The sequence below is a fragment of the Semicossyphus pulcher genome, unplaced genomic scaffold (assembly GCF_022749685.1).
Source record: "Semicossyphus pulcher isolate SPU_LCO1_2020_fin unplaced genomic scaffold, fSemPul1.0.p SCAF_21, whole genome shotgun sequence".
Lineage (NCBI taxonomy): Eukaryota > Metazoa > Chordata > Actinopteri > Labriformes > Labridae > Semicossyphus > Semicossyphus pulcher.
Genome location: NW_027211695.1, coordinates 8091482 through 8118522, shown reverse-complemented (window position 1 = coordinate 8118522; position 27041 = coordinate 8091482). Strand labels below are relative to the sequence as shown.

The following is a 27041-nucleotide window of genomic DNA, read 5'->3' as shown; positions in this document are numbered from 1 at the left end:
GATTCTTCGTACAATATAAACTACACATTTTAAAGACTTTTCATTGTAGGAGTTTAATTTTACAGGATAGTATTTTTCATAATTTTACCCTGCTTGAAAGTGTATTTTCTCAAGTATGTTCTAAACAGGAGTCCCTTTATTATATAATCTTGTACAGCAATTGCAAGGCCAAAAAACACACACGGAATTAGATACAAATGTCAAAGTTTGATAGTCTCATAGATCATTGCAACTCAACCTCAACATTTCCTCTCAAATGATGCAACAGTGTTGTTGACTACAAAAGAAAGTGTGTAATTTGATATGTGCATCAGGTCTGGCGAAAAATTTGATATTATATGGGCCTCAGGCATGACTTTACCAAAATGGCTCTATAGCGCCCCCTACAAAATTTCTAAAAGGGGTCCCCATAGAGGTTGCTTTGACCTACATGTCTCAAAATTGGTAGGTATATATATCCGGTAAAGACACACAAAAAAGCCTCTTGAAGCCATACCTCCAACCCAACAGGAAGTCAGCCATTTTGCTTTGAATTTCAAAATAAAGCCTATTTTTGGCGATTTACAGGGTCCATATTTTCTAGGCCTTTGATCTGATCCTTTTCAAACTGAGTCAGTGTATTGACAAGACATTGATGATCGAAAGTTATAAAAAAATTGACAAAATAAGTTTTCGTCAATGGGGCGTGGCCTTGGTGGGGGGTCAAAGTCTGATGTTCTTTTGGCAAAATGCCAAAAACTCAAAATCACTGTAACTCTCATTTACAGTTTTCTATCTTCTTCATATTTCACGTGTATGACAAGAGTCCCAGTCACAGAACACAATTACATGAAAATATTTCCCATCAGGCATAGCGCCCGCTACTGGAAACAGGAAGTCACATGTTTTACTCTACAAGCCCCACCTCCAAGGTGGTAAAACATATTAACCTCAAATTAATGTCAGGAAACTCTTAAGACCTTGATTAAGGTTTGTGAAAAGCCTCGCTGAGGTTTCAACAGAGGGCGTGACCCTGGCGGAGCGGCGAATATAACCTTCGCCATGATGCCTCGCCATAACATTTAGGCATTGATAATTTGCCTGTACTTCATCCTGTCTGCACAAAATCTCTCATGCTTGATAAGAGTCCCGCCCTGAACAGATCTACACACTCCTTTTCTTACCAATCCTATAGCGCCACCTACTGGTGAGAGCCTGTATCAACTCTCATATACATTGTCCAATCGCCTCCAAATTTGACAGGTTTCGTGAGGGTACTGCCCTGAACAGATCTGCATATTCATTTTTCTCTCATACTCATAGCGCCACCTACTGGTGGCTATGCCATCGGGAGCAATTTGGCTTCAGTGTCTTGCCCAAGGACACTTCGACATGTAGCCTGAGAGAGCTGGGGATCGAAGCTCCGACCTGAAACTGAAGTAGTTCTGTTTGGCCCTTCTGACTCCTTCTAACCCTCATCCAAAAGACCTCAATTCAAAGCTTTCCTGCTTTCTTTTCTTCTCAAACTGAACTGAAAACGTAATTCATTCATTTCAGCACCAAACAAGTTAACACATCTTCTCTTCTCTCTGTTGTATCTCTGTTGACCTCTGACCTTCAACATTTACTTCTGTACTGATTTTTTTTTAATCTCTTGTAAAGGACGAGAAGAAAAACAACAACAAACAAAAGGAGGACAAGCCAAAGACCAAAGAACCTCCTCGCTGGAAGCAACTGCTGTGCTGCTGTTGCTTTGAAAGCTAACCCTCACCTGAACCAGCAACAACCTCTTTTACTTTTCCTTACCCCTCTCTTTACCCCTTTACCCCCAAACCTTTCCCACACCCCATCCCCCTTTACCCTCTCTCCCCCACCCCATCCCCCTTTTCCCGTCTCTCCCCCACCTCCCCCTATCTTACCCCCTTTAAGCATTCAATAAATGTAAAAGCATTAATTTGGGTGGTCACACTGTGGACTATTTTGAGGTTCTAGTTTTGGTTTTGCTTTGATGGATCAAACTATCAATTTCTTGAGTTTGGCAGAGATGAAGAATATTCAAGAGCCTTCTGACATTGTGACTAGAATTACTGCCTTTGATAAAGCCTGTCTGGTTATGATACATGGTAAAACTTTCTCCAAATGTAGCGCCAATATCTTACATAATAGTTTAATATCTTGGTTAAAAAGACCAATAGGCCTATACCCCGAACAGTCCTTCTGTCATTTGCCTTTTTTAAGTGAGCAGAGTAAAAGGCAGAGTGGCTGGGGGAGGCGGTGGATAGAGGAGTGAGTTAAAAGCAGAAAATATGTTTCGTGCATCAGGGCACCACAGAACTTGTTTTGATAATTATCAGTCTTTGCAGATTTTAAACTGGCAGAAATAGATGCAAGTTTTTGATGGTAGTAACTGAGGTCAGTGGACTCTCTGGATTTAAACCACTTTCTCTCTGCCGCCCTGAGCCCTGCCTTTTGCTCTCTGATGACCTCAGTGAGCCATGGAATATCTACATATTCATTTTTCGCTCATACTCATAGCACCACCGACTGGTAAGTGCACCCCGCAGCCGTGACACAGCCCAACGTGGCCATGGGTGCAAGGGCCCGTTCATCGCCGCTTGCAGCTTAAAAATAGTCATATCATCCATTATCAGACAAAGGTCATGCTAGTTTTTGTTTCTTTTTGGGTTTAAATATATGTTGTTTGAGCTTCTTCTGGCTCCTTTGTGTCTCTTTGTAGTTGCAGTTGTTGTAGTAGTCATTTTGTGGTTGTTTTGTGTTTCTTTGTAGTTGTTTTATGTCTCTTTAGAATAACTTTTTTGTCTATTTGTGGTTGTTTTGTGTCTCTCTGTAGTGGTTTTTGTTCTCTTTGTGGTTGTTTTTTGTCTCTTTGAAGTTGAAGTCCCTTAATAGTCTTTTTCTGTTTAGTTGTGGTTGTTTTGTGTCTTTTTTTTTAGTGGTTTTGAGTCTTTTTTTGGTTGTTTTTGCCCATTCATCCTTTCTTTTGTTGTCTTTGTTGTCATTCGTATTCTGTTTGTGTTTGTTTTTAGCCTCTTTGTGGTTGTTTTGTCTCTCTTTGTGTGACAGTTTGCGGGTTAAGAAGGAACTTTCAGGTGTTGTATTTGAAAATGTTAAAATATATTATTGATTGGATTGGATTTGGTTGTTAGAGAATAAAAATGAAATGACTGTGGCCAGAATCTGAGCAAAAACTATACTCTAGTAAAAGAAAGTATGGCTTCGAATGTTTTCTGTTCTGGGATGCCGGCTTAGTTTAGCAGTTAATGCAGTGATTCCCAGAGTGGGGGGGCGGCCTGGAGTTGTGACGGGAGGGCTAAAAAAACCCCCAAAACAATGCACACAGTTCTGCTCTGCATCTCGGTTATGACAGTTCATTGATGTCACTTCTAATTCACCAATGAGGCTGCAGTTGAAGTCCAAGACACGGGCTGCATTTTGGATTGGAGTGGAAAAGGCGTACCCACTGCTAGGCAGGAGAGCCCTACCTGTGTGACGTTTTTCTGCAGTTGCCTCAATCAAAACTAAATACAGATCAAAGCTGGACATTGTTGATGAACTAAGAGTGGCTTAGTTAGGAGTTGAAGTTCATGTGGGAACATTCTCATGATGAGTCCTCAGTATTGTCCAGACTCTCACCACCAGCTCGGCAGCCATGTTTGCCTGAGTGATTTCATACACAATTGGACTGCGACTTAATAGCCTGTGAACGAGAGACAGACAGAAAAGTGGAAAATCCCCAGTATTTTAAATCATCCACTTATATGAGAGCATTATGATGACTTTGTAGTAACGCTGACTTCTCCTTAACCATCACCATCAATCCCCCATAAGCAATGAGCCATTTGCCATTATGCAGCTTGTTAGCAATGTCCAGGCTGTGTAATTACCTGTGTCAATGGCAATGATTGTCTTCAGTGACACATTATTCATCACTTTGTAATTGTAGAGGTTGAAAGAAGGAGTTTAAGCTCTTCTAACAGCCTGGAAGTAAAGATTTTCACGCCCATCACTTTTACAGACTGGATCAAATACTTGTGCGTGTCTGCAAAGCGCTGCAAACTACAGTCCTGATAAATGACGTAAACAGAAAAGTACTCATGCTCTCTAGGTGGTGATTCTGAATGCATCCATCATTTAATTGGCCAATATTTTATGAGGCTTAAGATGTTATGTGATAAGGTTGAAATGTCTAAAATTAGGTGCCAGTGCAGCAACATAAATCCTGATGGAGGAAACCAGGAACAAGACTTTAATGAAAAAAGTGAATAAAGTGGGAGAACAGCAAATTAATGAATTAATTAACCTCATTTAACCCTAAGCATTAACATTTACTAGTATTTATTGACTGTATTTGAATATTTGCCATATTAAGTGTTGTCTTATGAAACCATAAATCGTGATATGTAATGTAATTTGTTGACCCTTGTCTTAATCTGATTCAGATTAATTCTTTTATCGGCTATTTTTGCCTTTGTTGCACATTCAATTAGGCCTACTGCACCTCGAACTACAGACATCTGCCTGTATTGCAGTGAGACTGAACTGAAGGGGGCGAGGCATCAGTAGTGCCTGTGTGTGTGCGTTATTTGGCGGGCACACCATCATCCCGACCGAGAGGCTGCACACCTCCCGTATCCGCCCCCCTCATCCCTAAACCACTGCATTGTGTCTGCAGGCTCTACGATAGGCTTTCATGCACAGCATCATGAGCAGGATATAGAAACGCTTGGACCTTTTCTAACCAAAGCACTGGCTTGGTGTCAAAGTTAATCGCGGCTTTGGATCATTTTGTGGAGGAGTAACAATGATGAGGTAAGAGCTTCCGGTTGCCCTTATGCCGGTGTTTAGCGGGTTGGGGAGAATCTGCACGGAGTAATTAGCCGCTCAAGCCGCCGTCCTGATGGCAAGACGTTTAAGAGACATCATTTGCATTTGGATGATGATTATTTGTCGTGTAAAAAGAGACCCCCTCGTGGGTATGTTAAGGAGCTTCTGTTGCAGTGGTTTCGTTTGCTCAAGCTGTAAATATAGCTAAAGGTTTGCACCGACGGGGATGGAAATGCATAGTTCTAGATACAGGATGAATGCATAGTGTTTGTTGGCTTTGGATGGTAAGGTTATGCAACGGTCTTTCAGCAAAGTGGCAATTGTTACGCTAGCTTACTTAGCCAACGGACGAGAGGGGTCCAAATGCAGACCTCTTTCCTCAGTCACCCAGGTCTGTGAACCAATGGGGTCTGAGCAGTGGGCACACGTGACCTCCACGCGCAAGCACGTAGTTCTGTGAGCCAATGGGGTTTGCGCTTTGGCACACGTGACCTCCGCGCTCATTCACTCAGTTCTGTGAGCCAATGGGGTTTGAGCTTGGGCTCACGTGACCTCCATCGCTCATAGCTGCTAGCATCTAGCTTTCCAATGCTACAAACTAAATAAACAATGTGTGATCGGCAAGTAACGATACAACTAAAATGCCGTTTTTTCTCACTTTCCCGATCCATGAAAATACAATATATCCCCCCGCACGAGGTTCCCGAGCAGAGAGGTCTGAGCTACTGCATTTGGACCCTCTTGCAACGGACAGTCACAAGCCTGGTCTGGGCTTCAAGTGGCTAACAAGCGTGCTAACCAGTGCTCCTTGAAGCGCTGTGTCTTAAGTTTAAATATACATTTCAGACATTTCATGACACAAAGTCAGCTTGTAATGATGAATTCTTGATTCTTAAAGCTTGTGGCTTTTTCAAAATGAAGTATTAACGATGCTGTGAAGCTGCACACAGGAAACCGAACCTAGCCGGTGTTTCGGTTTAACTAGTGACCATGTCAACTGGCGACATACGTCTGTGGATTTCGTAGTTACAGCAGCCTCTTTGTTGAGTTTTTCAATACGAGCTCAAAATATACTCATCTGATACGTCTTTTAAGTCTTGTTTGCTGCTTTTTGTTACACTAAATCAAGAAGAGACCAAGTTGCTCGTCCTGTGAATGTGTATCTAATAAAGGGCTATGTCTATGTATATAGTCATTGTGCTGTAACTTCGACAACACAGACGCATTCGGCTGAAAGTCGCCAGTCAACACATGATGTTAGCTGGTTATATATATCACTGTTTGTCAGCTGAATGTCACCAAAGGATGCTCAGGGTCACTGCCCTGGATATGACATTGCTTTGACCTTACTACAGGGGACAAATGTATGATTATAACCAAAAGGTTTGTATGCATGTTAAGTTATAATTATGTTAATGAAAGAAATCAAAGCAAAGCATCATCTGACGTGCACACTGCAGCCTTCCCACAGTCAAGGACATAGTTAAGATGCACTGCCAGATTAAGGCCATATTGTTTTATTAGCATTAATTCCTCCTTAGATTGCATTTTTGGTAGTGAGAAATTCATACTTAAGGGCTGTCACATTATTACAAGTCCATCTGATCCATGTGCAGTCCGATTATGTGCAGTAGCGTATAAGCTTGCTCTGGTTCAACTTGGAGTCAACATTCATTTTTCAACAAGAGGATGTATTGTTCACATTCTGTTCTATAGCCATCATTTACATGTTTCCGCATGCATCTTTCTCTTACAGGCGTGACCGTGACAGGGACAGAGGCCGCAATGAGCGGCCGAGGGACAGGGATCGCGACTGGGACAGAGATGTGAAGTCATTCGGGATGCCAAACAACCCAGCTGCAGGCGGTGGAGTCTTCCTGAAACCAAACCCCGTACAGCAGCAGGTCAACCCGTTCACCAACCTGCCCCACACGCCGCGCTACTATGAGATCCTGCAGAAGCGGCTGCAGCTGCCCGTCTGGGAGTACAGAGAGAGCTTCACTAGCATCCTGATGCGGAACCAGTCTTTTGTGCTGGTGGGGGAGACAGGCTCTGGAAAGACCACACAGGTGAAAGGCACAATGTTTTTGCAAAAGCAGCACATAAAGATAAAAATAAATGTGAAGTATATTTTAACTTCTTGATGGAGCGGGGTTGTCTGCTTTTTAAAATGTGAAAGAGGAAAGATTAAAGTGAATCACTGGCTGAGCCTCCTGAGGGGAATATAAACTATCTTCCAAACACTTCTTAAATTAAGTGCTGTAATCTTGTCAGTGCTTTCTGCCTTGATGAAAGATTTAAATTCTAGACATTGAAGAACTCTACAGACTTACTTACTTACTACAAATCTTTAATATGTGCTCACCTCTACAAATACGAATAGAATATTCTCACAGAGGAAGGAGCTGCATTTATGTCATCAGCTTAGGTTTAAGTTTAATCAGTTTTTCTTAAATTCAAGACAAAAACTATTAACATTTTTTAACTGAAAGAAAATTAAATGATAAAATTTCGGGGGAGGATTCACTACTGTAAACAGTTTTCTCCCTTCTGAATTAAAGGGCCAGTTCGCCGATTTTCAACCTCAGTCCTATCATGCTATTATGGGGAGCTAATGCCATTATGGTAGATAAAAGGTCGCTTTGTGCCTTTGAAAGGACGCTATCCGCTTCTCCAATGGGCCCAGGAAAACGCGTCATCTGGTGGAGGCCAGGGAGCTCGCTAAACTACACTTCCTCAAACTGCAGACCTGAAGATTTTTTAGACGATCCACCGGTATATTCTCGTCGTATTTCGGATTCTGTAGCGCTCTGAGCCATTGCCTGCAGCGATCAATGTCTTTAACTGGAAAACGGTCGTATTTCACTCCAGTGTCTCTCGCTGGGCCGTTCCTTTCAGAGGGAGGGGCGCAATGCACGCTGGGTCTTGTAGGAATGTAGAATGGGCGAAACAACGAGCTGTTTGTACAACTTTCTCCACAGCTATGGCGCCAATTTCAAATATTATTGCTTCTATCGATTACAGAGAACCCCAGCTTTGACTGACAGTGGCTTTTACCAGGGGTGAATTGCTCCTTTAAGATTTTGAGTCATTTTTACTGTTTTAAAAAGTACTGCAATCAGTTTGTCCTCGTTGTTTTTATGCAAACTCAAAATATTCTTATCTGTTACATCTTTGAAGTGTTGTTGGGTATCGTTAATATTTCAATGGTATTACTAGTCTTATTGATACTGCTTAACGATCTGGTACTTTAACGATATTCTTATCAGTTCTTTTTATCTGTTATCTGTTTTTTAAAAAAATTTAAAACAGTATTAAGATTTCTTTTTTTTTCTGAAATGTAAAATAAACAATAATTCACAGCAAAAGAAACAGCAATGTTTAGAGCAAATCACTGTATTATAGACTCCAATGTTGCGATGATGGAAATATGAAACAAATTAAATTAACATTTGTTTCATGCAAAAGAAAATACAGTGGTATAGAGCAACACGGGTGGGGCATGCAGGTAGGCTGCTAGCATACATACCTGATGTAGATGGGACAACGAGAGATGAACTACAAGCTAGCAGTCGAAAATGGTGCATTTCTCTGCCTGTATATGCAGAGAGCTCAGTTTCATTCTCTCTGGCGACCTGTGGCGATAAACGGTAATTGCGGGAGCACACTTCCCAGATATCCAGACAGTGCATGTGTGATGTCCACGGTTGGCTCCGGTTGTAACTCTTGATTTTCCTCGCTGACGGTCGCTTTCCTTTTTAGACTGTTTGCCTTCATCTGAGCGTCCAATTTGTTTCTTTTTCTTTGGATTTCTTTTCTTTTGTATCTGTAGTCATCCATCTCTTCTTTGTTTAGCCATAGTAGATTACGGTTTCCTCGCAACACTTGCAGAGACCGGAAAAGCAGCCGCTTAGCTCTGCCTACCCTCTCTGGCAGACCAACCACTGCTGGCTGATGGAAAACGCGTCACTAACGGGGCGCCGCTTGTGATCTTTCCCGCAACAGACAGCCAGTCTGTAATTCTGCAAATGCAAAGGCTTTCATCAGTGGGCCATAGGCTCAATCACCATTGTGTTACCTCATTCGGCGATAGACAGTGACTTAACAGAAATTTATTTAAATGAAAATCTTGAAGATTATTACTTTAAGTCCTAGTTTGATGATTGCTTTGTTTATTTGCATGTGAAAGTACAATAAAAAATTGATTAATAATTGTGATCTCTATGTATATCAAAATAATCTTGATTATCATTTTGGCCATAATCAAGCAGCCCTAAAATGCAGCTTGCATTACTCTACACAAAAGGTTGCACACAGGTATCAATTGAAATAACAATGGTGATACAATTAATCATGCAGCCCTGCTCAGCATTCCACCAAACAGATCCTGGTGATTAGGGTCAGGTCCTGTAAACCTTGAAACGTTTATCTCTTTCAAACCTGTCATCTGCATTATTTGGTTCTTCTGATTGGATGACATTTCAAAGACTTGTAAGATGTAAATCATCTCTAAGGTGCAGTCATCAAAGCCTGGAGCGCAATAGAGTGAAAGTAAAACTCTCTCTGAGCAAACTGCTTGTGTGAAAATGTTAAAAGGTATGACTTCTCAGGACATAACAAACTGTGTTTTATATCGTCACATCCTTTTTGCTGTTAATAATTCCTCTCACGTCTTTTGGGTTCAAACTCGACGCGACTCGTCTACTGTCTTCCAGATCCCTCAGTGGTGCGTGGACATGGTGCGGTCAATGCCGGGGCCAAAGAGAGCAGTGGCCTGCACCCAGCCCAGGAGGGTAGCGGCCATGAGCGTCGCGCAGAGGGTCGCTGATGAGATGGATGTCATGCTGGGCCAGGAGGTGGGCTACTCCATCAGGTTCGAGGACTGCAGCTCGGCCAAGACGGTACTCAAGTAAGAAATCATCACCCTGGCTTCTACACAACCGACCGAGGACAGACTGATAGCTGTAGTGGGAAAAGAAGATAATCGTTGGAGCCAATTATTATTTATTTTATAACAGAAAAAAGTTATTACAAAACACATCACATTAAAATGTTGTTCTTTATCATTTAGATATTATAGAAATATGACATGCCTGTGCTTGGCAAAGAAATAAAGGTTGATGTGACGTTCGACCAGTAACTTTAACGTTAGCTCAATAAAAGCTAACGTAAAAGCTAATGCTGGTATTCCAATATCAACTTTGTCAGCAACAATTGCGGAGGAGAAGCTAATCCTTTAGTTTTTTCAGGGGTACAATTTCCAGGTCTGGAACTGCTGCTCATGCCAGAACACGATTCCTTTCCAACGTTTCTTGTTTTCCTAAAATGTCCTTGAATAAAAGCAAATATTAGTAGGGATGCACGATATTATCGGCAGGTTATCGGTATCGGCTGATATTGGCTTAAAAATGAACTATTGGTATCGGCCAACACGCTGATACCCGCCGATATAATTAACCGATAAAATAATGGGCTGCTTCATACTTGATTAAATGCCCGACCTTGGCGCAATGTCCCCGGCGCAAAGAAGACCTGCGCGGCGCAGTGTGATGACGTCATGTGTGTCTACCTTCAGCAAGAGCGAGTTAGAAGCCAAGATGTATGTGGTGTGGAAGTTTTTCAAAGTGTCCGAAATAGATAGCAGAACTGCTATTTGCAATGACTGCTCAGCTTCGGTGATGCGAGGAGGAGCCAAGGCAAATTCTTTCAACACTACAAACTTGATTGACCATCTCAAGACCCGTCACCCCGACCGTTGTAACAAATGTGATAAGAGTATCACCATTATACTGTACGCTAATTCCAATACAGAAGAGAGTTGATGATCTCTGCAATTAGGTGTGCGGGAAAAAAATATCGGTATCGGTATGGGTATCGGTAATCGGCTAAATGAGTTGTAAAATATCGGCATATCGGATATCGGCAAAAAATCCAATATCGTGCATCCCTAAATATTACGCACGCAGAGCAACTTAAAACAGACTTAATGGTCACTACTGAGGGAACTGAAAGTGTCGCCAGACAACTTTCGTAACCTAGCAACAGTAGGTGACGGGGAAGCGCTCTGAAATTGAGGTTGTGGGCGCTGCCAGCGCAAAAAACGCCGTTAGTGGACACCAATGGCCCAATCCCAATCTCCAACCTTAAGCCTAAGCACTGAACCCTCATGGACTTTCATGGCGTCAGGTGTGAGTCCGTGAGGGTTTGAGAACTGCATAAAAATGAGGAATGGGACCAACATCATGGCATCACACGTTGGAAACCAGATGGGCCATTAAATCTAATAAGAAAAAAAGGCGACCTGCAGCATGTATTTGTGTCTTAGGCCATGTCTACACATACACGGGTACTAAAAAAAACCTGTCCACACAAGCACGGTTATAAAAAATCCCTGTCCAAACGAAAACGCAAAAACACAACAGAAACGCTGTCATGAGAATGCCACACCAACAGGCGGCGATATGACTCGGTCATGCAAAGAAGAAGAAGAAGAATCGTGGCCAATCAAAAGTCTGAACAAATCTATCCTGACACCTCTGTTCCTCAATATAGTAGATGAGTAAGTGTTCATATATTTGCAAACATGTAAAAAGTCCTGTTAAGCATCACTGTTTTTGTCACGTCCGTCATTTTGCAAGGAATGTCGCCTCATTAGTGATGCATCACCATGGAGATAGCGGCGCACAGCCTGACGTCGCGAGTCAAAAAACGCAGTTTACCCCGACTACACGTCTCCGTGGAAACAGTTTCTAAAAGTCTTCACTCTGGCCAGAGTTTAACAAAAGATCCGTTTTCAGTGCCGTAAAACAGCGTTTGTGTGGACGAAAAACCAAAACGCAGAGAAAAAGCTATGCTTTGAGAAATGCCAGTGTACCTGTAGACCCTTGGCCTAACAGTGTTAAGATAAGATAAGCTTTATTTAACAAACTATCAAAAGTCAGAAAGGCATTAATGTTAATCATTTGTGAATATTTAATTGTTGTCACTTACAGATAAACGTATTTGCGCTTCCCGTCACCGTCAACGCTCGCATTTGTTCAAACTTTATTGAATACTACTTCAATGTACGAACATTTGTTTACATTTAGTGGGGAGCTGGACAATCACGTTTGTATAGGTCACCAAGTTCGCTATGAACTCTGGGTAAGTCCCAGAGGAAAGTCTGCAGATATGCAAACTCACGGAAAGTCTGTAATTCGGCGTTGAAAAGTCCGCATCAGAGCCCTCACGCACTTTGTGAGGACCCACACTTACTGGGAATGCACCTCAAAGTCTGTGAATGTGGAAATTGGGATTGGGCCATAGACTGTATAAAAAGATGGCCGACATTACAGCTCCCTAAAGTGAAGCCAAACCCTCTCTATTGCCCCCTGCTGACTGGCTGCGGTATAGGTCATAAAGCCCGCCTCCTCCATGTTAACAGATGGGACATGAGTCCAACTATAAAATCAAGATACACGCCAAATAAATGTTTCTCAAACATGGTTTCTGACATTATAGTTAGTTCATGCTGATTTATGTCCAAGTGTTCATTTTTCTGACAAGTTTAGTTTTAATTTGATGCTGTCAAAATGATGATTGACAGCTCTGTTGACAAATATGGCTCCTGCAGCCGATCTGTTCCGGATTAGCAGAGCAGAGGAGAAACGGTGAGAGGAGACGTTACTAAAACAATCACTACAGTCATTGAAGTTATCTGAACATATCTGTGAACGTCTGCTTCAGACCAACACAAGAAGCTGTTCTGCTGTTAAACACGCCGACGTGCGGGATCCTTGCTGTTTTTTTTCTGTAAGTTAAGTGTGTGTTTTGGTTAGCGGAAGTGGCTACGGCGGCTCCACCAGCCAATCTCTACTGCGCAGCTCTGGCTCCTGTCACGGGGATGTTTTGGTTTCACTTTGGAGGCGTGTTGTCCATCTTTATATACAGTCATTGGTATCTGCAGTGGGAAGCAGTACATGATCATTTGGTTTGGTTACATAAGTGGTAAATGGTCTGAAAAGTTTGGTCTACTCAAAAAGTAACACAAAATATCCATCCTAATTTTAAGCAGATAATTTGATGCATACGATGATACAACCTGCGTGTCTTCTGTTCAAACAGGTACATGACAGACGGCATGTTGCTTCGGGAGGCCATGAATGATCCTCTGCTGGAGCGCTATGGTGTCATCATATTGGACGAGGCGCACGAACGCACATTAGCTACAGATATCCTCATGGGGGTCCTGAAGGAGGTGGTCCGCCAGAGGCCTGACCTAAAGGTAAAAGCAGTTCAGGCTACACTACTTATCCAGCATCCACATTCACTCTTTCTTCTAGAATAAGAGTTTACCTCACATTTATTTCGTCCTATCTGAACATTTCTTGTTGGAAGTCCTCTTGACAGTAGTCTGATTTGTTTGCACAAACACGTCCCACTTAATGCCGTAAATATTACTTCCCCCGGAGGATAAACTCACTGACAGCCTGAGTTAATGTCCCTCTTCTGTCACTGCTCCGTTTCGTCACATTCTTCCTGACAGTGTCCCCACGTCTGACAGCTGTGTGTCTGTTCAGGGCGGAGAAATTGCTGCTGCTGAGCTCAGGAAACGCACATCTTTCCTGCTCCGCATCACTAGGGGAGATTGTTCCCGGAGTCAGCCCCATTTCAGGGCAATCAACGGCAGCTAGTCGGCGTGGATTGTAGCGTACAAGGCAAGCAGAAGTTTTATCGGCAGTGTGTGCCAGACATGTTCCTCATAAAGCAGATGGATAATGACTAGTTGTTTGTCAGCGTGGAATCAAAGGTTAGATTGTTGTTCACGGACTGTTAAATGAGGTCTAGGTTATTGGGAATGATCATCCACCCACACCCCTCTATCTCCTTCATCCCTATCCCCTTCCAAATTGGAAAGTTTAATTTGCCTTGATTAAGAGCAATTATGATGTCTCGCAGAGCGTAAAGCGAAATGCCGAGACACTGGCCCCTGAAAATGTTTGAGATTGAAAATGGGAGATGCGTTTCCCATCAGAATCCTAATGCGCTACATCTAATGGCTCCGGAGAGAACATTGTGTACCCAACATGAGGAACAACGACTGTCGTAGCTCCGTGTAGGTCAGTGACTCTGAGGCGTACGCCAACTTTTACACAGTAGACGCCATCTTGGGTAAGTTCCAACAGCCCTTATCCTAAACTCTTATTACAAGCATCATCCATCCTGTACAGCTTTATGCACTCTCCATCTATTTTCTATCAACTTAGTATATGTCCCCAATTATTATCAAGCAATATAAAGTGCTCACTCATTTCCTCTCTGCTGTCTTTAATCTTTCCTTTCACCTCTTTTACGTACACTTCGTCCCTCACAGTCTTTTCTCTTTCCAGGTCATCGTCATGAGCGCCACGCTCGACGCAGGAAAGTTCCAGGTCTACTTTGACAGCTGCCCACTGCTAACAATCCCCGGACGCACGCACCCGGTAGAGATTTTCTACACGCCGGAACCGGAGCGGGACTACCTTGAGGCGGCAATCCGCACTGTGATCCAGATCCACATGTGCGAGGGGGATGAAGGGGACCTTCTGCTGTTCCTCACAGGACAAGAGGTAGGGTGGTTGTACACAGGGTACAATGCTTGTTTCATGATTACTTGTATTGAGAGATTTTTATACAGGTGTTTCATTAGATACACGTCATGATTAATTTAATTATCGATCAATCACTTGGTTATTTTTTTATTCATCATCTAGACTTAAAAGGAATCCAGTCCTTTAAAAACATCAATCTGGCGCTTTTATCATTTAGAAAAAATAAACAACATGGAAAGAAATATAGAGTATTTAAAGATAGCTGTCACTTCTCCCTCACTGACCAATTAAAATCAAGAAGAGGCGGGTCTTCTGATATCAACTTTGTCAACAACAATGGCGGAGGAGAAGCTAATCCTTTCATTTTGACAAGGGTACAATTTCAAGGTCTAAGGCTACTGCTAATGCCAGGACACGATTCAAGCAAATATTAAGCATACAGAGCAATTTAAAAGAGACGTAACGGCCACTACTGAGGGAAGCGGAAGTGCCGTGAGACAACTTTTGTAACCTAGCAACAGTAAGCGCCGGTGAGAAGCGCTCTGATATTGAGGTTGCGGGCGCTGCCAGTGCAAAAAAACCCAATGTTAGTGGACACAGGCCCTTGAAGAATATAATGTGAAGAGACATTTCCAGACGAAGCATCAGCAGGTTCGGATGTCCGCTGACACAGAGCTGAACGTCTGTTGGACTTCCACAAGCAAATGCAAATCAACAATGTTTGCTTAGTTTAAGAGAAAACTAACGCTGCGTCCCTCTTTGTAGCATGAAAATGAACCAAAGCAATGAGTCTAATTGAATGTCCAGGTTATTTAAAGCACTGACATTGTGACTATTTAATACCCTGCTAAAAACATTATCTGTGTCCCAATGCGGGATGCACGATATTATCGGCACGTTATCGGTATCGGCCGATATTGGCTTAAAAATGAACCAATGGGCTGCTGCATACTTGATTAAATGCCAGTCCTCGGCGCAATGTCTCCGGCGCGAAGAAGACCTGCACGGCGCAGCGTGATGACGTCACTTGTGTCTACCTGCAGCATGAGAGAGTTAGAAGCCAAAATGTCCGTGGTGTGGAAGTTTTTCAAAGTGTCCGAAATAGATAGCAGAACTGCTATTTGCAATGACTGTTCAGCTTCGGTGATGCGAGGAGGAGCCAAGGCAAAGTCTTTCAACACTACAAACTTGATTAACCATCTCAAGACCCGTCACCCCGACTGTTCTAGCAAATGTGATAAGAGTATCACCGTTATTCTGTATGCTAATTCCAATACAGAAGAGAATTGACGATCTCTACAATTAGGTGTGCGAGAAATATATATCGGCATATCGGATATCGGCAAAAAATCCAATATCGTGCATCCCTAGTCCCAATCCAGGGGCTGCAGCCTTTGAAGGACGTATTTGAAGGCCGATTGCGTCACGGCGGCGCGTCGAAAGCTGGCCCTTTTTGAAGCTTCTTTAGATGCGGCCGGCAAACTGCTTCTCTTTTTCCCAGACCACGAAGCATGCACCCGATGGATGGCACAACATATCTAAAGATTCTTTGCGCGGCAATTCAAACGACATGGCGGACTAGAAATACACTTTTAATGAAAGTTTTTGGTTTCAAATCAATCAAATACCCAGCGACACCTACAAATACCTACAGATGTTGAAAATAACGAAAGGAGCCTTGAAACAAATTATCTTTAAAACAATAAGTTAGCCCGTTAGCTATCTGTTGCTAGGCAACAGGACCTGCGTTTGGGGACGCAAGTGTAGGACGGGAACAGCTGGTGATGTAAACAGCAAATCCTCCGCACCAGACCACCTCATTTCAGTTCGGCCTTAGCGGTCTACACAGGCTACGAAAGGATGCAGCCCCCGAATTAAGACGCAGCTATTGTTTCTTTCTGCATAAACATATGTCATATGTTTATGCAGAAAAAAGCAGTAAATCTTCACACAACATCCAAACAATTTAGCCATTACAGAAAAAGTTACTGATATATTTTGTGTCGGTCAGTTGACGTATCATTTCAGCTCAACTTACAAATATAATGTCATTTTTTTTCCAAACATACAAAGCTATAAACTCCTGCAAACATCTATCTCCAAAGTTAAGAGTGCGCATATTAATCTAAAAACATAGATGAGTTACTCACACACACTTGTCATAAGCACAGACGCACACGGATGCACCCTCCGCACAGGAAATGATTAATCCTCTGATGTTACATGTTAATGCATGTGAGCGTGCCTGTCTGGGAACCACCAGGAGTTGCACAGCGAAGAGAAAAGTGACCCAGATTCTGCCCTTCCCACGATTCTCTGAAATTAAGTCATTTATTATTTTTTTCCCTCCCTGCAAATGTTGTCCACTGATGTGTAATGGAGGGCAGGGTTCATGCCCGAAATGATGAATTTGGTCACAGTAGGGTGGACACACACACACACACATACACAGAGAGAGAGAGAGAGAGAGAGAAAAGCACCAACAAATGATTCAATGTCCAGATCGTTGGACGGGTGAGGCCTGTCAGAGGCAATAGTGCTTCTGCTGGTGTGATTTTTCTCTCAGCACTCTGACAAAATGCTGTTGGAGAACATGTGTTAGTGATGGTTGTAGAGGAGAATGTAATTTTCTGGAGGTTGGACTTTCATATTTTTCTAGAGCTGTGGCGGTACTGAATGTTATGAAACGCTAACGCCTCCTTGCGATTTGACGGTTCTGCCTTAGTCCGCCGAGTATATTTAATTTTTTATTCACTACAGCGCGTCACTCAGCTGGTAAAACATCGCCGACATGAGTGAACACAACATGAACGGTGGAAATGTGAGTTTATTATCACTGCTAAGTTTGTATCCGAAATCCGTGGTGACTGTGACCGGCTAGTTGTTGTTGTAGCGGCTAAACTAGCATGTCTTGAGACTGCACACTAGAGGTCTTCACGGGGACAAAACCCAAAGAGACCCGGAAATGTGCGACCCGCAACCGCGCGGGATCCATCAATGCGTGGCTCGTTCAGAAGCAGCATTGCCGTTTTGTTGCATGTAGCATAAAAAAGATAGCTTTGACTATGTGCCCTTTTGAACAATGATTTGCCACGGCTGCTAACGTTAGCTTTTCCAGTTTGCTATCATCCGAGTTGTTCAAGTCTGACCTGTGGTCTGACCCTTCACCTCCTGAGCAAAAGCAGCCGGAGCACTCGCTCAGCCAGGTCATTGGTGCCACCTTGTGGCCAAAGCTGCACTTGCTTACACTTTCTCTTTCATCATGACAGCGCTTTCAAATAACTCACTTGGTTCACCCCGCGGGTGGCCTCACAAAACCGCGGTTTGGTATGGAACGCCGATTGGACCAATACGTCTAAATCGACGTTCGCATTAATACGTCCAAGTTTGTCTTAACACACCCAAACATGTCGTCTTTACGCGCTAAAAGAGCGTTCCAAATTTGTTGCAGACAAGTTACTAACCTTGTTTCGGGCACGTTAGTGACGTCAGACGGTGACGCAGCAGCAAAGAGGCCAAAAGAAGTATACTTCACTGGCAATGGGAAAAGAGACAATCAGCATTTATTAGCGAGTCTTCCCGGGTCTGAGAAACCCACCTCAACACGCTAATTTCAGGGGAAAGGAGTATATGACAAGTGATACTTACGTAGCCCAAATGTACTTGCTACAACGTAGAAATACGTGTAGCTCAACGCTGCACCTGCGTCAAAAAGGGGTGAGTATGTTGACGCTAACCAGTAGCATGGAAGCCTTAATGGTACAAACATCTTCACAAGTTATGAATGCATGTGTAAAGACGTATTAATGCGAGCGTGGAAGTAGACTTATTGGTCCAATCAGCAATCCATAGTTAATGTTACACATTCCGCACAAGGAACCCTTCAAAGATCTGATGTAGCTGTGTCCTTGTTGTGTATTAGCAGTAATTATTTGTCACTCAACAGCGGCTTGACTCCAGCAGAACACCTACGTCACTTTTCATTTGCCAAAGCAGGATCAATGTGCGGCTTGTTACAAAGGGGATAAAGTCATCGGAGGGCGCCGTGTTTGAAGCGGGCTCCACCGAGGGCTGCCGATTGATTTTAGATTTAGCGGGATCCCGGCTGCTCGGATGGCCAGAGACGCTCATCGTCACTGTTATGAATGTGTGGAAAAATCTGGGACATTTGCAGGCAATGAGTTGGATTTTTTTTTTTTACATTTAGATGTAATGTGTTGATTTATATTCCATCCCCCTGCACTGTGTCAAGCTCAGACATTACAGAGAGCAATCCCACGGTGAGTTCATTATCGCCCCCTCCTAATTGGGTTAAAGAAGTTAATGTGTGGTAGGTCTGGCAGAGATGGGTGTTCAAAGGGTGCTGCAGCGCATCCCTCCAGCGCTTCTTAACCTCTTCAGTCTCCCAGCAACTTTGATGTAGACTAATGATCGGGAGGCAGATCCGTGGCCGAGCCGTGGACTGCTTTTACTTTATATCAGACGAAAAACGCACACGCCTCTCTTCCTCCCTCTTTAGTTTTTCTGTGAGATATTCTGCTTCCACAAACAAACCGAACTGAAGCACCAACTCCAAACAAGAAAGTCGAAACTTATCACAGCTGTTGAGCAAAGATAAGTCCTAATATTTAAGCTTCCCCCTCAGCTGCTAACATCAAAACATGGGGATTGGCAGGGGGGTTGTTTGCTAGTCAAGAGGAGTGCCTAAATGTGTCGGTTATTAGCTTGGCTGTAGATTGTTGCTGCTGGGGTCGCAGAGAGAGCTGGTGGACAGGTTCCCGACACTGGCCAACTGCCCCTATGTGTTCGCTCACACACAGGAACACACACACACACACTCGTGCACACACTCTGTCTTGATGTCCCTAAGGGACAGACAGCCAGCTTGCTTCCAGCGCTTTGGCAAAGAGGTCTCCTTTTTTTCCCCTGCATGGCAGCTGCTGCATCCAGAGGCTTGATAGGCTATTAATACCCCGGCTAATTTTACCGATCCATTCAGATTTACCGTTTTCCACTTGTCAGTGTGTTGATTAAGAGGCACATGGCCATCAGCGAGGTTTGACTTAATGCGGCGAACAAGGGGACAAACGGGGCTAATAACACACTCGCAGTCCAGGAGGAAAACAGGAAGTGTCACTGTGGCGCTCTCTCATGTCGAGGCAAGCGTTCCTGGCTCCGCACAGTCGTACACACACACTTTCAGTCATACTGGAATTAAAGGAGAAGTCAGGTATTTTTAAACCTTGGCCCTTTTTTTTATTTTTTTTACAAATATGGGTTTTGAAATGACTCATGGCAGGGGTCTCCAACAGGTGGCTCGCTGGATTTTAGTAGCTCGCCAAGAGGTTCACAGGCTCTGCACAAAAAATCCGACGACAATAAATGCACCTTGAAAGCCTCCTCCCACTTCAATTTAATCAAATACACAGATGTCCCGCCCCCTCCAATACAAAACAATAGGCCTATCAGCTGTCAATAAAAAACGGTGATGCTCCGGGCAAGTTTGTCAACGTCAGTCACAGCAATGTTGCAGCAACTTCCATCCACAGGTCTGGTCAGTTATGCTAGTTGAGCTAAAGTGAGGAGTTCGGTACAATTAGCCTGTTTAGGCAGATTTATGATGGACGATGAAGGTAGCCACGCCATGAAAGAGCAGACAACTATTTCCACGGCGAGTGGGAAAGCAAGTTTTTATTCACAAATGTGAAGGACGTGTTCCTCGTCTGTGGTACCAACGATTCAGTCGACAAAAGAGTCAACATGCGGCGCCACCAGCAATTACAGCGATGTAATGCAAGTAGCTTTTGGCCACTTTATTTTTTTCAAAGTAGCTCTCAGATAACAAAAAAGGTTAGGGACCCCTGACTCATAGGAACAAAAACTTTTGGAATCAGTCCAGTAGGTAGCTTCTGCCGTAGCCGCAATACCGCTGCAACATAATCCCCTGGGGCAATTGCGCCCGATCAAAATACGTCCACTAAAAGTGCTTGTTTTTGCCTCTGACAGGCTCAGATTGTTACACCATGTGTCCGACAACATTACAGCAATGATCCCTTCAAAGATCCTTTTAGTGTAACCAGAAACAGAAGTCTCGCTCTGAAATCTCGCGGGTGGTGAGATGTTACCTTAACGGGACGGTGCCTCATCTTCATCGTTGAAATCAGGTAAATATTCAGCCATTGCTTTTGAAATATATTCCTGCTGCCAGCCCTCTAAACTCACGCTGCCACCGTTCTGCTCAGGTAACATCTCACCAGCCGCGAGATTTCAGAGCGAGACTTCTCCTAGAGCGAGACATCTGTTTCTGGTTACACAAAAAGGATCTTACTCTTTTAAAAAAAAGGACGATGTTTGCGTGGATCATTGCTGTAATGTGGTTGCCTGGGGTAACGATCTGCCAACAAGCACTTTTAGTGGACATACTTTGATCGGGCGCAATTGTTGTAGCCATTGCGGCCGTATCACGGCTACAGCGGAGGCGTACACCACCGATTTTGTTCCTATGAGTCATTTCGACACCCAAATTTGTGAGGAAAAAAAAAAAAAAAAAGCGCCCAGGTTTAAAAATACCGAACTTCTCCTTTAATTAAAGCACAGTCTGCTTTTACAGGAGGAAACAAACATGTCAGAGCTCTTTTTAAGGGGCTGCCTTCTTGCAAGAAGAGCTGTGATGTAGCCCATTATTTGTCTAAACGCAGTAATAATTTTGTAATCCTGTTTATCAGTGCTTTATGACTCCCCACCTCTTTGGAAAGGCTGCTGCATTGCTCCCATGGGCCTGCAGGTGGTGCAACAGCACAGGCTGTAATGTGACGCACATACTAACTGCTGCTTCATGAGGATTAAATGATTGTTGTTCGCAAAACAAAGACGTTGGGTCTAATCGGCGGGAGTCAAAAGAGGAGAAAAGCTGTTTTCTAGCAAAGCAGGAAGTACTTAAAAGGTGTGTGTAAGGGTGGGTGAAATAAAACACATTTTCAGTGCTTATGAGTATAAGTAGGGGGTGCATGTGGAGTATGAATTAACACATTAACAGTGTAGAGAACAGGCCGTCGCCCCGTGCTTTCTTATTCCTGGCGCTGCTCCGGTCCTCACTCTGTCTGCCAGCCCACCGGCTCTAGAACGTTCAGCTCCACTAAACTGATCTGCCATGATTTGCCGCTGGTTATGCATCAGTGCTGCAGTCTCATCTCACATTCCCCTCTACAATACTGCACTGTGGAATAATGAACCCTGTTTGAGTCTGTCTGCCTCTCTCTCTCTGTGTGTGTGTGTGTCCATGTTTTCCATGATTGCTGCATTTGACAACAGAGCCACAGGGAGCTCAGCAAAGCATACCGCAGTCCAGGTTTAATTTCCTCCGTCAGATGGAGCGATAGTTAGAGAACAAATGTTCTGTAGCGGGGAACCACGGTTTCCCCGGCCACCTCTCCTCCCGCTATCATCCAAACCCCCCCCGCCATTGTCTATCCAGGTGTTCTTCAGAACCTGACACCTGGATTAATTGTCGTTCTCTCCACCCTCCAGGAAATAGACGAAGCCTGCAAGCGAATCAAGAGGGAGGTCGACGACCTGGGGCCGGAAGTCGGCGACATCAAAATCATCCCCTTATACTCCACGTTGCCTCCACAGCAGCAGCAGAGGATCTTCGAGCCCCCGCCGCCCAATAAACCAAACGGCGCCATCGGAAGGAAGGTATAACTGCCGCTTTTTTTTCGCTGTGGAAACACTCAAAAAGAGGGGAGGGAGGGGTGGAGAAACAGAGTGGGGTTGATGTAGAAAGGCCAGATGGGGAATAAGGTGCGAGAGAGCTGGAAGGTAGGGACTGAAACTTTGTTTTTTTTCCTTTCTCAGCTTTAGCGCAGGACTGACTCACACAACATATGCTGCTTTTGTCAGCATGCGATTCTCTGCTCTAAATTATAACTGGGGTATTACTCACGCCCTCTGAGCCTGAGGAAAGTACTGCATTCTCAGTCGTTTTTATCTTTCTACTATGTTTGCACAGGCCCTGCTGCTGCTCAGAAAGGAGTCCTAAGACCTCTGAAAACACGGGGTGAACGAGCTGATCACAAACTCTTAGCATACATAAAATCTTCCTCTTCCTCGGTCGCTTAATCTCAGAGGAGTGCACGATCCCCTTATTGATACAGACACGAGGCGATTCCTCTCTTTCGTGTGACAGTTCCTATTCAGATGGGCTCATCACCGGAGCAGCAGCACCACCTGCGCTGCCACACTGTTGGCCAGGGATCTGACAGAGTATCAGAATATCATCACTGCCAGCGTACGAGCAAACGTTCACCCCCGGTATCTAACAGAGGACGATGCTGATGAATGACTCAATGCTACAACCCCTCTAATTGAGGCAGATCAGGCGGACAGGGAAATCATTTACAGGCTGTCAAAGTTAAACGCGTTACAATGGTTTCAAAAACACACACATTTGGGGAATGTAGGATTCTCCACAATGTGAATCAAGTGAATCTACGTATGAGTCTATGCGTCACCTGCCCGCAAACTGTAAACAAAGCACGCGGCGCAGCTGCCGTCACAGATCATATCGGCAGGATGATCGCCGCAGACGCTCCGTTACACAAGGCGGCTTATAAGCGACACTTTTCCTTTTAACAGCAGCACCTCCTCCCAGTGCCGGTTAATGCTGTGGTAACGCAAACAGACAGTTTATTTTAAACGGCTCCTCCTTCATCGCACCCACGGTGTGAGGTTGTGCTTGCCGACAAGAAGTAGGAGATGTCTTTTCAAAAAGTTACAGGGCAGATTTAACATACATTTGAACACAATTAGAAATGACATGACATACAGTATTCGTAGCGCAACTGCAGCCCACAGGTCTGTTTGTATTGATTTCATAAAGAACGTGTCGCTCCACCTGAACTCTCTCTACTTTTTCATGCCGGTGTCTGAGTCCATGAACAAAGTGTGTTAAAAGTCGGAGAGAGGTTTTGTTTTGTTCGAAGAAAATAGACTTAAAAGTCCCAAATAATATAAAGTATGATTTTATTTTTATCTGGTATAATTCCCTGTATTTTTAAAAATCACACTAAAATTAGACTCACATTTTGGCAGTCAGATATCTGTAATTTTGTTTTGTATCTGTATTATTGAACACGGAGCATTGCAGGAGCAACAGCATGGCAGACTGTAAACAAAGATTCTGAAAGTGACCCACCAGTTTGTAGTTCAGGTTTTTAGCATGAGCCGAATAATCCGCAGAGGTCCCCTCCTCTCCTAAACAAACAGACCCTTTGATTAAAATAAGTAAAAACACTTAATAAAGACTTTTAATGTTTAAAATCAGTGTTTTTCCAATGCTCTTTGGTGGCCATGAGTCGACAGGAGAGTCTCCGAGCTCGTATGTAGGCACTTTGCCTGTTTCTAGGTTAGACTTTTGTCTCTCTTCATTGTTAAAGGGGCCTTATCTTTTGAATGGATATTCTCACGTTTTACATGTGTTTCATATTTTTGGGTGTTTATTGTTCACAGTGAAAAACTGCATAATTTCATATTTTTCCAGAATGAAAAAAGGTCGCCTCTGAAATGGGCCGTTGAGAACAGCTGCAGGTTTCTACGTAGAACCTTCCTTTCGCTGAAATCGACCAATCGCCATTCACCGCCATTCACCTCACGCTGCCTTCTCGCACGAGCTTGTAGTCAAATCGTTGTCAGGATTTCAACGTACCATTCTGATACCTCCTGGTGAATCTGGCTCGTACATATAAGGCCGAATAACCGATCCTAGAGCAGCCACGTTTTCTACAACTTTGGAGTGACAGTGCAGTGTGGCGGCTCCCCCATGTGTGCGATCCCAGGGGCTACGAGGTCACTCCAAATACTGTCAGCCAGAGGTGGTTAAGGTCTAACCTTTGAATGGCAAAGCGGCTTGTTGGTTTCAGGAGGAAGGAAAGGCATAATTAAAGAAAAAAAAAAACCTGATTCAAAAACACATTCGCACAGTAGAAAATTGATTGCATTGTAAAATATGTCCCCTTAAAAGAAGTTTTTCCCAGTGCCGAATTGTCCGCAGAGGACTCCCACTCTCCGGCACAAACAAACCAGGTGATTAAAACTGCTTAAAAAACAACATGAAGCAGTGTCAGCTTGAAAAGCAGCGTTTTTCAGACAGGCTTTGGGCGGCTGTGAGCTCCCTATCTTACTTATATTATGTATTTTAAAACAGCCGAGATTTGACTGGAAACACTTGGAGAGTTGACAAGCAGCTTTTATTGAACACATGTGACTCAGGTAGCAGACTCTGTTGTGGTGCCGACCGCAAAACAAGGAACGAATAGTCAGAATTTTGTTCAGATTTGGCTGTTAAATTCAAAGCTCTGAGCTAGGTACGACTCATATTGAACCATCTTCCTTTTATGTCTTTAGTTTTACAGTTTCATCTTTTCCAGCTCTGTGTCTGCCTGGTGTGTGTGTGTGTGTGTGTGTGTGTGTGTGTGTGTGTGTGTGCTGCGCTGGCTTAGGAGGCTCAGCATTCCTAGTAGTGTGATTAAGATCTTTTTCAAAAGTTAAAATATCATTCGCAGTGTTTGCCTCTGCTTTTCAAAGCAATGTAGACATGAAACACGGCCCTGGTTGCACAGGCACGGGTTTAAATACTTCTTGTTCAGTTTCAGCATTGTACAGTGCGTTTATATACATTAGTCTTGGAGGGAAAAGGGGGTTTTCTACTGGCAGCAGGCTTGCAGAACAACAACATCCTGCCACAACTTCTTCCCCTGAGTTAAGTTATACACGATGTAAAAGTGTCTGTTCTGACGGTGTGACCTCTGAACTGTCAACCCAGCAGCCGCTTTTAGCCCCCCCTTTTTTTTCCCTCCTTCAAGATGAATTTATCAGGGGCTTGTTCAAATGGCAGAGGTGGCATCTGAAGTTGCCGTGCGTGAAGGCAATGTGCCTTCTCCTCCACGACCGCCTTAGCGACTCGTCAAGTGAGAGACGCCGAGATGTCATCCAAGCCAGCCCAAGAGAAAGTGGTGAAAAAGAATTAAGGTTCGCCATGTCTGCCGCCGCGCATGCTAATGCCTGCATTAGGCACCCCTCAATTAACATAAAGCACTCGCTCGTCATTGCTCCATTTCCGCAGGAAAGCCACTGATCTTCTATTTTTGAACAGTTTAGTCATTTAGACGCGAGGCAGCAATTTGCTAATTACAAACAAAGATTATAATCTCGCGTTGCTTTACAGCGTCTCAAAGTGCTGCGAGGAGTGCGAGGTATGTTCTTAGCGTTGTCACGTTTCGAGTATTCCTGCAAATGTCACTCTAATTCCGCCACGTATCCATTTCAGTGAGCTTTGAATGTGGGTGCGTGGCTGCAGCTCAAAGCACGTTCTCCTTTTCCCCAGCCAGGGAAGGAGCTTTATTTGTCAACACGGCTGCGTGCCCCAGCAGGGAACGTGAACGATGCTCCGCGTCAGCCGTAGTACTTGCTCTCCTGCAGGTAATAACCCAGAAATAACATGCAGAGATGATGCTCTAATGATATTACTGATGAAGAAGCCAGGATTATCCCGCGCTGCAACAGACTGGAAGGAGCCGGCCTATGTTCGGCGTAATGGCCCCAGCACTGATAATCCTTCAGAATCAATGCAGTCAATGAGGCCACCCATATGATCATGAAATGTGAGAGGGTGTCGCGTGCGGCATCTGCTGGAGCACCGACTGTGTCCCAACACGCAGGACAGCCTCACCTCGTCCATTTTTCAGCCGGACTTTAAATCATTCCATGCCTTTCATTCCTCGCCGGGACGTTGGGCGCTGGCATATCGTGTGTGTCACAAGACTCTTTCTGATAACCTGCTGGTTTTTTTTGCCCACTTTAATTTCAGACCGCCACAGTGTGACTAATTGGTTTCATAAAGATGTGATTCCTCTGTACCTTTGGGCCACTGATAGCCCCTTTCCCACTGCAGGAACTTAACATCCCGTTACCCGGGGCTTCCTATAAACTAAACTTTTACAAACCTTGTCTTTGCTAACCAGGTTTTCCCTCTTCTTCTCACTGTAATTTAAAACCACAGATGATTCTGATATATATTTGATTAAATAGGCCTGAATTTTTCTGCGGTTAACTGCCAGCCCAGCCCGCTGCCGCCATCTATAAAGCCAACACAAGAAGCAAAGTCCTTCCCGTCCCTCCTGTCACTCCCTGTACATTTCTTTATCCTTAATCCTGATCAACTGACGATCAGAGACTCTGAGCTGTGTCCCAATCCAGGGGCTGCAGCCTTCGAAGGAGGCAGTGTACGGAGGATTTCCTGTTTGCGTCGCCAGCTGTTCCCGAGCACAACTAACGTCACGTAACTTAACCTAGTATAATTTCTCTCAAGGGCCCATTGGTTTTTTTTAAATATGTGTAACGTTAGCTATTCGATTGAGTTGAAACCAAAAATGTTGACATTTAAAAGTGTATTCCTTGGCCGCTTAAGAGTCCGCCATCTCGTTTGAATTGGTGCACAATGAATCTCGGGATTGGGCCGCAAAGGAGGACGCATTTGCCGGCCGCGTCTGAAGGAGCCTTTGAATTGGGACAGCCTTCGAGGCGCCGCTTTGACGCAATCGGCCTTCAAATACGGCCTTCGAAGGCCGCAGCCCCTTATTTCGGACACAGCTT

General features: G+C 44.0%; 1 protein-coding gene across 2 annotated transcripts in view; it reads left to right on the top strand.

Annotated features, from left to right (window-relative positions):
• Window positions 1-4651: 4651 nt before the first annotated feature.
• Window positions 4652-27041, top strand: part of LOC138600413 (ATP-dependent RNA helicase DHX15-like) — a 40679-nt gene continuing 18289 nt past the window's right edge. The window contains exons 1-6 of one of the 2 annotated variants that reach the window (XM_069671834.1): window positions 4652-4809; window positions 6581-6893; window positions 9540-9733; window positions 12928-13087; window positions 14193-14411; window positions 21921-22088. In XM_069671834.1, the coding sequence (XP_069527935.1) occupies window positions 4802-4809; window positions 6581-6893; window positions 9540-9733; window positions 12928-13087; window positions 14193-14411; window positions 21921-22088 (1062 nt within the window). In that variant the 5' untranslated portion in view covers window positions 4652-4801. Of the gene's footprint in view, window positions 4810-6142; window positions 6208-6580; window positions 6894-9539; window positions 9734-12927; window positions 13088-14192; window positions 14412-21920; window positions 22089-27041 lie in introns of those variants that run through there. The other variant, XM_069671833.1, reaches the window with a different exon arrangement.